General features: G+C 47.7%; 1 protein-coding gene across 1 annotated transcript in view; it reads right to left on the bottom strand.

Annotated features, from left to right (window-relative positions):
* PRRT1B (proline rich transmembrane protein 1B) overlaps nt 1–12177 on the bottom strand; it is a 32999-nt gene that overhangs the window by 17556 nt on the left and 3266 nt on the right. The window contains exon 2 of the mRNA XM_058524683.1: nt 6390–6660. Coding sequence (XP_058380666.1) covers nt 6390–6660 — 271 coding nt within the window. The remainder of the gene's footprint in view (nt 1–6389; nt 6661–12177) is intronic.

Below are 12177 nucleotides of genomic sequence, written 5' to 3'. Positions count from 1 at the left end.
GGCCTGGATGTTAGCCCAGGGCCAATCTTCCTCAGCAAAAAAAAAAGAGGAGGATTGGCAGATGTTAGCTCTGGGCCAATCTTCCTCACAAAAAACAAAAACAAACAAAAAAAACCTTTTCAAAAATAAAACTCTGTCCACAGATGGTTTCACTGCTAACATCTATCAAACACTCAAAGAAGAAAATAATACCAATATTACAGACTTTTTTAAAAAATAGAGGAAGTGGGATCACTGCCCAACTCATTTGATGAGACCAGCACAAACCTAACACCAAAACCCACAAACTTACAAAAAAGGAAAATTACAGACCAATATCTCCTATGAATATAAACACAAAAAAATCCTTAATAAAATATTAGCAAATTAAATCCAACAATACACAAAAAATACGTCATGATCAAATAAAATTATGCAAGTTTGGTTCAACACTCAAATATCAGCATAATTCACCATATTAACAGAATAAAGAAGAAAAACCATATTAGCATTTCAATGGATGTAGAGAAAACATTTGACAAAATCCAACACTCATTAATGGTTAAAAAAAAAAAAAACTTCTAGTAAACTAATAATAGTAGAGAATGTCCTCAAATTGATAAAGGGGATCTATGAAAAACCTACAGCTACTCTCATACTTAATGGTAGAAGACTGGATTGTTCCCATCTCCTCCCCAAGATCAGAAACAAAGTAAGGGTTTCCACTTTCCCACTTCTACTTTACATTGTTCTGGCGGTCTTAACCACAGCAATAAGGCATAAAAAAGAAATAAAAAGTATAGAGATTGGAAAAGAAGAAGTAAAAGTGCCCTTGTTTGCAGATGATATGATTGTTATGTAGAAAATCCTAGGAAATCTACAACAGCTCCTAGAACCAATAAATGGATTTAGTAAGGTCACAGGTTACAAGGCTAATATAAAGAATCAATTCTATTCTTATGTACTAGCAGCAAATAGTTAGAAAATGAAATTAAAACTCAGATCCCATTCACAGGAGGACCAAAATAATTGGAAAATACTTAGGAATAAATCTAACCAATGAATTCCAAAGCATCTACACTGAAAATTACAAAGCACTGCTAAGAGAAGCTAAAGAAATCCTAAATAAATGGAAAGATATACTATGTTCATTGATTGGAAAGCTCAAATTGTTAAGACAACGGTTTTCCCCACATTCATCTACAGAGTCATTGCAATCACAATCAAAATTCCAGCAGGCTTTTTTAACATATAGAAAGTGACAAGCTAGTTATAAAATTTTTATGAAAATGCAAAGCACCTAGAATAATCAAAACAATTTTTAAAAGAAGAACAAAATTGGAGGACTTTACCTGATTTCAAGACTTAGTATAAATCTATGATAAACCAGACAGTTCATTATTAATGAAATGACAGACACATACATCAATGAAACATTAAAATATTACAGTACAGAAATAGACACATATATATTTGGTCAGTTGATTTTTTCCAAGGGTTCTAAGGCAATTCAATGGGGAAAGGAAAGTCTTTTTAATAATCGGCATAGGATCAACTGGTTATCCGTGTGGAAAAAAGTGAATATTTGACTCTTTCCTCAACATATACAGAAATTAACTTGAAATAGATCACAAATCTCAATATAACATCTAGAACTATAAAACTTCTAGAAAAAAACATAGGAGAATATCTTTGTGTCCTTAGGATAGATAGGTAAAGATTTCTTATATATGACACCAAAAGCGTGATCCATAGAGAAAAAATTCATAAATTGGACTTCAAAATAAAAATTTTTTATTTGTCTCCAAAAGACATTACTAAGAAAATACAAAAGCAAGTCACGGAGTGGGGGAAAATATAACACATGTATTGGACAAAGGAGTTGTATCAACAAGGTATAAAGAACTCTTACAACCCAGTAATAAGTCAAATATCCCAATGAGAAAGTGGATGAAATATTTTTAAATACTTCACCATAGTAGATACTTGAATGGCCAATAAGCACAGAAAAAGATGCTCAACGTTATTAGTCATCAGAAATGCCATCAAAATTAAAAATGCCAATTAAAACCATGAGATATCACCACACGCCATTAGACTGGCTAAAATTACAAAGAAACAAACCTGACCTTTGTGAGCTTCGGCAAGTATGTAAAACCACTGGAACTCTCAGACACTGCTAGTGGGAAAATAAAATAACACAACCACTTTGGAAAACAGCTTCACAGTTTCTTAAAAAGTTAAACATACACCTACCATATGATGCAGCTATTCTACTCATAGGTATTTACCCAAGAGAAATAAAATCGTATGACCACACAAGACCTGTACACAATTGTTTATGGCGGCTCTATTTGTAATAGCCCCAAACTGGAAACAACCCAAAGTCCATAAACAGAAGAATGGGTAAAGCAATGGTGCTCTGTCCACGCAATGGAGTATGTCCAGGGCAGGCAGCCCCTACAGCGGCCCCCAGTGATCGCTGCCTCCTGAGGTGTAATCCTCTCCCTTGAGTGTGGCCTGGACTTCATGACTTGCTAATGAAGAGAATATGGCAGAAGATGTGGGATGTTGCTTCTGAGATTAGGTTTTGAAAAGACTGTGGCTTCTTCTCAGCTGCTCTCCCACTCTCTCGTGGTGCTCTCTCCCTGTCTCTGGTAACTCCAAGAGGAAGCACACCACCATGTTGGGAAAGGCCCTATGGAGAGGCCCATGTGGCGTGGTACTGAAGCCCTGGGTCTAAGAGCCCATGTGGAACTGAGACCCTAACGCCAACAGCATGAGGCACTGAAACCTGCCAGCAACCAGGTGAGTAAGTTTGGAAGCGACTCCTTCAGTCTCTGCTCAGTCTTCAGGTGACCACATCCCGGCTGACGGCCCGACTGTAACCTCACGAGAAACCTCAGGCCACAGGCACCGCGCTCAGCTGCACCAGACTCCTGACAGAAACTGAAGGCGTAAATGTGCGCTGTTTTCAGCCTGAATCTTTAGAGTAACTTGTTATGCAGTAATAGATAACAGATGCAACTACTCAGCAATAAAAAGGCATCAACTCTTTGTACACAAAACATGGATGAATCTCTAATCATTATGCCAAGTAAAAGAAGTCAGTCAAAAAGAGAGTACATGCTATATGATTCCACTCATATAAAATTCTAGAAAACGCAATCTAGAGTGACAGAAACCCAATCAATAGTTTCCAGGGAAGGGGTGGAGGGAGGGATTATGAAGGGCACCAAGAAACTTTGGGGGCTGATAAAGATGTTTATTTTGAGATGGTGATAGCTTGACAGATGTGTAATATGTCAAAACTGATCAAAATGCACATTTTAAATATGGGCAGTTTGGTGTACTTCAATTATACCCCAAATAAAGTTAAAACATTCTTTTAAAAAAATTGTGAAAGCACTTGCCTATTGAGACTTGCTCTGTCTTACTGCTGGGAGTCGTTCTGCCACCATTGTGAGGGAGCCAGAACTAGCCCAGTGGACAGGCCACAAGGAGAAAGGGGGCTCCCAGCCAATAGCCCGCCAATCCCCAGACCATCCAGTCCCTTGTGAGCTGGCCCTAACAAGCAGAGCCACTCAGCTGACCTACAGACTCATGAGAAATAACAAATGCTTGCTGTTTTCAGCCACCAAGTTTCGGGTTGGTTTGTTACGCAGCAATAGCCAATTGATAACTGATACAGAAAGCTTCCTCCAGCAGCCAGTGCCAGGAGCATTGAAGTGACCAGCACGAGGGCAGGCGAGTGGGAAGGAGGCAGTGGCTGAATAAAGAGAGAGATGACAATGGCCTGAGCCAGAATGGGGCAGAGGGCAGGAAGGGATGTGGACAAGTGGACGGACTCAGGCAGTACTGAGGAGGGGCACCCGGGCCTGACAGCACATGTAGGGGAGGAGAGGAAGGGAGTTGCCATGAGCGATAGGGCAGATCAGATCTCTTTCACCTCCTCCCTCAGTGTCCAGGGCAGAGCTGGGCTGCTGGATCTGGGGTGGGTTCCGTGTTACAGTCGGGAGCTGGAGCTCAGGGGCGAGGCTGCCCGGGCTGCTTCACCTCCCTGTGCCTCCTCACTGTCCTCCTCCTTACAATGGGGACAACGCCACCTCCCGGGGTTGTGGGGATTAAATGAGTGTATGCCTGTAAAGTGCCTGCACCGCTGTGAGCAGAGCTCAGCTAACGCTGGCTACTGTTACCCGAGGTTAGGAAGACTGGAAGATGAGAAAATGGAAGTGTGTTCTGGCTGGTTTGGGGAATCTACAAGAAGCGGGGAAAACGAAAGCCAATGAGAAATGAGGTCCACCCTTAAAGTCAGAAAGGTCTGTGACTATGAAGTTTGATGCAGAGAGCTGGGATCTTCCAGGAGGACCCCTGTGGGGGGCCCAGGGCTTGCTGATCTATTGGAGGGTGGGGGAGGTCTAAATATCCCAGGAGGAGGCACCACCAGACCACAACCCCCAGAGAGACCTTGTTAGACCCTCTCAGGGTTTCCAGGGCAGCTCCCAACCTCATCTACCCAGCCCAGGGCTGGAGTTTTTAAATAGTCAAGACAACTACGGAAAAACACTGTGGAAAAATCGAGAAGCTGTGTTTGCTGTCTGAGCCAGAGAGCCTCCTCTCCGCCCCAGGGCTGCTGGCTGACTTATGAAGCTCTCAGCCAAAATCCACCACCCCCGCTACACCAGGCGCCAAACCACCCTCTGAACAGCTGACTACACAGAGGCACCCAACCGGACGGGCAGACAATCCACACACTTTTATCGAGCACCTTCAATGGACCAGTGCTGTAGGCTCAGAAACACAATTTTGTACACAAACCCTACGAAAATGCCGTGGTTTCAGCAGGCTCAGGTGCCTGTGGGGCTGGTGAGTGGATGAAGCTTTGCAGGTAAGAATGAACGGCAGTGACAGCGCCTTGAACAGCAGCTACCAGCAGAAAGCACTTACTAGGCGCCAGGGTCTGCGTGCACAGCCCTTACACCTGCGTTTACAGGGAACCAGCACTGCCCGGCAAGAACTCTGGGGGTGACACCTTACAGGCACTGACTTAAACTCTCCATGCCTCTTTTTCCATCATCTGTAAAATGGGGATAATAATAGTAACAATCATTTAAAAACAACCGTGAACATATGACCAGCTCTGCTCTGAGAGCTTTGCTCTACCCTCTCAGTGCGTCCTCAGGTGCGCTGTTCTCTTTACTGGCCCCATTTTAGAGATGAGAGAACGGAGGCTCCCACCAGGTAACCTGAGCCTCGGCCCTCAGATCCACTCGAGACCGGTCCCTGTGGGATGCTGGCACGGAACGCCCTGCCCCAGTTATCACAACAAAAACCGCAGCTTCCCGGGGCCGCCAGGGCAAATACCTGGCCCGATGGCGCGGAGATAGCGCCGCAGAGTAAATACATGCTGGCGGGGCTGCCGGCTGCGGCCTCTGGTTCTCGGGTTCTCGACACCGGAGCCTCCGCGGGACATTCCAGCCGGTGAGGGGGGCCGGGAGGTGGGGTGGGGAGGTGCTCGAGGGTCTGGGGGCATGCCAGGGGTCGGGGTGGCGGCGGCGGTTGGAGCCGGCCCGGCCCGCCCCTCCTCCCCGCGGCATCCCCTGGGAGCCGGTGGCAGGAGAAATCTAGGTGCGCCCGGCGCCGCCCCCGGTTCTCGTGGGGGGGCCGGCAGGACTGCACGGTCCGCGGCTCCGCCTCCTGCCGCCGCCCGCCTGCTCCCGCCTGCCTGGGACTCCCGAGGGCAGGGATGGGGGTCTCCGTTCACCGCCCCCCGCCCCTTCCAGCGCCTGGTGGCGTGGGGGCCGTCGGAGGCTTGAACGAGCCTTTCCGCGGTCCCACCCTTGTCTGCCCATCTCTCCAGCTCGGGTCCCCCAGCCCGCCCCGTCCCACCGCACCCCGCCGCGCCTCTCTCGGTCTCCGATTCAGACTGGGGGGTCTCTTCCCGGCTCCATCTCCCTCCCCGGGCCCTATCTCTGCCCCCCTTTGCCAGGGTCGCGCTCTCCCCCCGCTCTAAGGACTTCAGCCTGGCCAGAGAGCCGAACAAAGTCACCAGAGCCAGGACGGGGCGTGGGGGAGGGGTGTGGAAAATGCCCCCCAAATTGCCGTTGCTCCGGCACCTGCTGCCCCCTCCCCAGCTCTCCCGCAGGGGCGCCCACAGAGCCGGAGGGGGCATGGCCAAAGTTGCCTGAACTTTCTCCAGCAGCCTCCTGCTCCCCCCAGTTCTGGGGCTGAGTGTGTTGGGGGTGGGGTGTCCCAGGGCAGGGCCAGGTTGCGGCCCCGCGGAAAGAGCCTCCGCGCCCAGGCCGGGCCGGCCCGCGCCTCGCCCGCCCCTCCACCCGCAGCCCCGGCGTCAGGACCCCCGGGAGCCCGGGCCGCGGGCGCGCAGCGCGCACCGGGCCCGCCGCCCCTACCTGCCTCCATGGCGCGAGCCGGCGGCGGGGCGAGCGGGGCGAGCGGCTCCCCGCGCCCGGCGCCTCCCGCCGCCGTCGGGCCCGGCTCCGCTTTCGCCGCCGGCTCGGGTTTCCTGGTGCCCGCCGCGCGGCTGGTTAATAATTGACCGGCCGGATCGCCCGGGCTGTCAACAGGTGGCTCCCGTGCGCCCTGGCGCTGGCGCGGTCCGCGCCGCTGCGGACCCGCGGGCAGGAAGGTCGCGGTGGAGGTTTCCAGCGGAGCGTTAGCGGACTCGGAGGCAGGTGGGAGGAGGGACGCAGGCCAGGCTGGCGACTTGGGAAAGGGCAGCGTGGTGAATGCAAACGCCCCCAGGGGCCCGGAAGGCCAGTGTGGGACAATAAAGGAGTGGTGGGGAGTTGGGCAAACTGCAGAGCAAAGCTGTATCTGTGGCCAACAAGGACCTGGGGAATCATAGTTGCCGGTTCTTCCTTTTTATTTTTCCCAGCAAGAGAAGCCAGAAATGCAGATTTTCATGTGAAATCTCCTGAGTTTTAAAACCGTGTGTGAGACTTCTAGTCTCTGAAACTTGCCAACTGGAGAACTTAAGCAGGTCTCTGTCCAAACACCTAGAAATGCTGGAAAGACTACACCAGCGTGCTGGGTGTCTCTGCAAATTCCCCAGATAGTAAGGGAAATCCCCAAGAACCGAGGAAGAGGAAGCATGATAAGCCCTGGAGGGAACAGCAGCCCTGGGGGCTGTGCACTGTGGTGGGGTAGTGGGCTCAGGGGTCTAGGGCTTGAGTTTGACCCCCAAGTGTAGACAGGAAATGAAGCTTTAGGTCTGTGAAGTGGGGAGCTGGGATGAAGAGGGAACGGAAATAAAATCTGCCCGCGGCTCATGGAGGTAGCAGGGAAGCTGGTTTGACCCAGCCTGGGTTCTGGATGAGGAAATACAGTCTCCTTGGGAGTTCTAACCACAGGCCTGTTCCTCACGGGTCTGGGGTTCGAATTCAGCCTATGCATGTGTGTCAGAAACCCCTACACGAAAAATTGACATTAAAAAAACAAAGGCTTCAGGAAAGAGCTCTGGGATCTATCCAGAGCAAAAGTCAAAGCACTCTGGTGGGACACAGTCCCCACCACAGCTGACAAGAGTCCCACAGAAAAGGCGCTCTTGCACATGAGCTCACAATCCGCAATGGCAAAGGATGCTGGGAAACTATCCACATGAGCGGGAGTCTGCAAACACAGCCATAGCAAGATTGGAAATGGGGTCAATCAGGATCCCACCAGAAAAACAGAAACCACTGGGAGTATTTAAAATACAGGAATTTTAATGCAGAGAGCTGGCTTTGGAGGTGACAGAAGAGGCAAAAGCCAATCGGAGAAGATTGAAACAACCCAGAGCTTAGCAGGCGGAGAAAAATATTACTGGGTGACACCCCGAGGGCAGGAGGGTGGGAGTGGTCCACCCCCCTCGGGTGCAGGCAACAGGGGGCTGCATTGTTTGAAAAGGACTTAAAGACAATAATAAAAGTGACTAAAAGTTGGTCTACTTTTAATCACCATGTGACAGTAATTCTAAACAATGTCAGTGAGAAAATACTCCTCCCTGAAAAGAATATTTCGTTGGTCTAAGTTCTAGACAATGACTGTGGTCATTGCTGCCTCACAGAAAGCCAGCAGCTAGGCCTTAGCCCTCTTGGCAGGAGACTAGAAGAATCCTCTCCCGGGAATATGGCCAGCCCAAGAGAAAAGAGCAAGATATATAGAAATAGCAGGGTTTCTTCAATGAAAATACCCAGCCAAACAAACCTCACCTCCTCACTCAGAATTTCTAACCATCCTGCTAGCCACCTGCTCTTAAATATCAACAGAGAGACCAGGATCACCCACAGTAGATCTCCCCTGAAAGAGACACAAATAAACAAACAAATGGAAAAAAGTAACTGTGAGGAAACAGATGATGCCGGGAGGAGAAACTTTAAAAACAAAGTCTCTTTAGTATCTTCAGAGACAGTAGAGAAGACATTCATGAAACAAGAATAGGACACTACAAAAAAGAGACAGTCATAAAACAAAACAGAAAGCTCTTGAGAATTAAAAAGTTGACAGCAGAAATGAAAAGAAAAAGCACTGAGGGAATTCATTCAGGGAGAATAAATAGGATATCACACTGAAACATGGATCCACATAGAGAAGTGAAGAGCACTGGAAATGGAAAGCTCAAAGTAAACTAAAATGAAAATGTCCCTATTTTTTTTTTTCTACTGATGAAGATTCGCCCTGAGTTAACAACTGTTGACAAACTTCTTCCTTTTTTGCTTGAGGAAGATTAGCCCCGAGCGAACATCTGTGCCAATCTTCCTCTATTTTGTACGTGGTTTGCTGCCACACTATGGCTGACAGCTGGTGTAGGTCCACACCTGGGATCCAAACCAGAACCTGGGCTGGCGAAGCAGAGCGCGCCGAACTTAACCACTACACCACGGCCCCAAAATGTCCCTATTTTTAATTGTGCTAAAAGGTAATGACAAACTAAAGCAAAAAAATAGCAAAATACTATTTGGTTATAGCACATTTAAAAGTGAACTGTACAGGGCCCACCCTAGTGGCATAACGTTTAAGTTCTCGCATTCTGCTTTGGCGCCCCGGGGTTCACAGGTTCGAATCCTGGGCTCGGACCTACTCACCGCTCTTCAAGCCATGCTGAGGCGGCGTCCCATATAGAAGAGCTACAACTCCACAACTATGATATACAACTATGTACTGGGGCTTTGGGGAGAAAAAAGGAAGATTGGCAACAGATGTTAGCACAGGGCCAATCTCCCTCAAAAAAAAAAAAAGTAAACTGTACAACAGTAATAGTAACAGCACAAAGGATGGGAAGGAAGAATTGGGACTATACTGCTTAAGCTGCATGTAAAAAAAAGTCTGCACACCACATGTGAGCATTATAATATCATTTGAAGGTAAACTCTGATTAATTAAATAAGTATATTGTAACCCCTATGGCAACCAGTAATTTTTTAAAAATAGAGGTATAGGGCTGGCCCAGTGGCTTAGTGGTTAAGTGTGCACACTCTGTTGCTGGCGCCCCAGGTTCGGATCCCGGGCGCTCACCGACGCACTGCTTCTCTGGCCATGCTGAGGCCGCGTCCCACATACAGCAACTAGAAGGATGTGCAACTATGACATACAACTATCTACTGGGGCTTTGGGGGAAAAAAGGAGGAGGATTGGCAATAGATGTTAGCTCAGAGCTGGTCTTCCTCAGCGAAAAAGAGGAGGATTAGCACGGATGTTAGCTCAGGGCTGATCTTCCTCACACACACACAAAAAAATAGAGATATAAATAATAAATCAATAGAAGAGATAAATAGAACCATAAAAATGCTCAATTAACCCAACAGGAAGTAGAAAAAGAGGAAAAATGAAACAAATTACAAATGGGACAAATAAAAAACAGCAAGGCTAGGACTAGGGTGAGGCAAGCAAGGCCCATAGGTGCAAAAATCTAAGGATTATGCAATACAGAGTTCAGCACTTGCATGAACATGAGAGTAAATGTCTTCTAAAATTTTGTACCCTAGACACCTTGCTTACCCTAGTCATGATCTTGGAAAATAGCTAGAAAGATAGAATAGTAGAATTTAATCCAACCATATCAATCATCACATTAAATATGAATGGTCTAAATACACCAGCGAAAAAACAGAGATTGTCAGATTAGATAAAAAAGAACCAACTATGTATTGTCTACAAGAAACTCAGTTAAATATAAGGACATAGATGGGTTAAAAGTAAAATGAGGGACGAAGATACACTGTGCAAACACTAAGCAAAAGAAATCAAGGTTAACATCACTGGCGCCCATAGGACATCATGTGCACCTGGTGAGATGCACTGAGCGGGCACCTCTCATCCGTGCTCTCCCTCCCAAGAATGCACAAACCCAATCACATGGGAGAAAACCTCAGACAAACCCAGACTGAGGGGGTCTCTGCACAACATTTTGTGTGTGTGTGTGTGAGGAAGACTGGCAGCTAACATCTGCCAGTCCTCCTCTTTTTGCTGAGGAAGACCAGCCGTGGGCTAACATTCATGCCCATCTTCCTCCACTTTATATGGGATGCCGTGACAGCATGGCTTGCCAAGCAGTGCGTTGGTGTGCGCCCAGGATCCAAACTGGCGAACCCTGGGCTGCTGCAGTGGAGTGCGCTCACTTAACGGCTTGTGCCCCCGGGCCGGCCCCTCTGCACAACATTTTGATGTCTTCCCTTTTCATGTTTAGAATTTTCATTTGGTTCTTTTAAAATCTACATTTTTGGGGGCCGGACCAGTGGCGCAGCAGTTAAGTGCTCGCACTCCGCTGTGGTGGCCCGGGGTTTGCAGGTTCGGATCCTGGGCATGCACTGATGCAACACTTGTCAAGCCATGCTGTGGCGGCGTCCCAGATAAAGTAGAGGAAGATGGGCACGGATGTTAGCCCAGGGCCAGTCTTCCTCAGCAAAAAAGAGGAGGATTGGCATCGGATGTTAGCTTAGGGCTGATCTTCCTCACAAAACATAAAATAAAATCTACATTTTTTAATAATGTCTTTTCTGTTGTTTTGTATTCTATTCCAGGTGCTTTCTCTTCAAAGGGTTTTTAAAACTTTTTATTTGGGAATAATTTCAAACTCAGAGAAAAGTTGCAAGAATGGTACAAATGACTTAATCATTTGTCTTTTCTAGAATATTTTTGGCCAGTATAGAACCCAGTCCAGGATATTGCTGCATTTCATTGTCATGTCTTCAAATGCTTTTATAGACCTATTTTAAAATCCTTTCTTGACGCATCATCTCTAGTTTCTAGATGTGATTGGGCCCATCTGCCACACCTGTTGACTATTCACAGGTGGCAGGTTTCCCCCGGGCCTTGGTAACCTTTGTGAGTTCGTCTACAGCAGGAGCTATCTTCTAAAGGTGCCCTGTGTATGCCACGAGTGTGCCCTGGGATGTGAGACTGTTTTGCGTTTGTCTCTGTGGATCCTTATGGAAGTCACCGGCTGTGGACCATTTTTTACATCAGTTTCTCCACTTGGTGTTTCTGCACCCTGTGGGCGGCCCATGTGTAGAGTCGGCCCAGGGTTTCGCTTTCTCAGGGATGATTGTGTCTGCCCAGGGCCATTGGGGTAGTGGTTTGCTCCAGTTTCACAAAACGGCAGTCCCTTTCAGGCTCCAGGGCCAGTTCTGAACCCTGCTGCTGTGCGTGGAGCTGTGGCTTTGACTCCCACCTCCGAAGACACAGTCTGGTCTTGGCCCCTTTATAGGCAACTCGGCTTCAACCCCTGGGTATAAAGACCTTCTTCATCCAGGGGCCTGGATATCGTATTTCCCTTCTTTTTTGGAACAGGGAGATTAGGCACTTCTCTGCGTCTGGAGTGCGTATGTGTGCGAATGTAGGTGTGTTGACTTCCTGTAGCCGGCTCGGCTATCTTACTGGAAGTCCATTTGCAACCACAAGCCTTGGACGAGCCATGTAATCTCGCTGCTCCTCAATTTCCCTATCAGGAAAATGGGATGATAATGGTACCCACATCATAGGGTGTGTTGAAATCAAAAACAAATGGACACCAGCCTTGAAAATTCCCTGAGCAGACAAAACCAGTTTAGTCATACAAACAAAGCTTAATTTAGTTTATTTTGCAAGACTAACTTGACCTGGGTCATTTCTTGCTTACGCCTCTGGAAATCATTAGCAAAACTTAAACTGTTTCCCAAAATTGATATGAGGTAACCACTAACCAATTCTGTATCATTTAAG

Source organism: Diceros bicornis, chromosome 28 (genome assembly GCF_020826845.1).
Source record: "Diceros bicornis minor isolate mBicDic1 chromosome 28, mDicBic1.mat.cur, whole genome shotgun sequence".
Lineage (NCBI taxonomy): Eukaryota > Metazoa > Chordata > Mammalia > Perissodactyla > Rhinocerotidae > Diceros > Diceros bicornis.
This window is presented reverse-complemented; position numbering and strand designations above follow the sequence as displayed.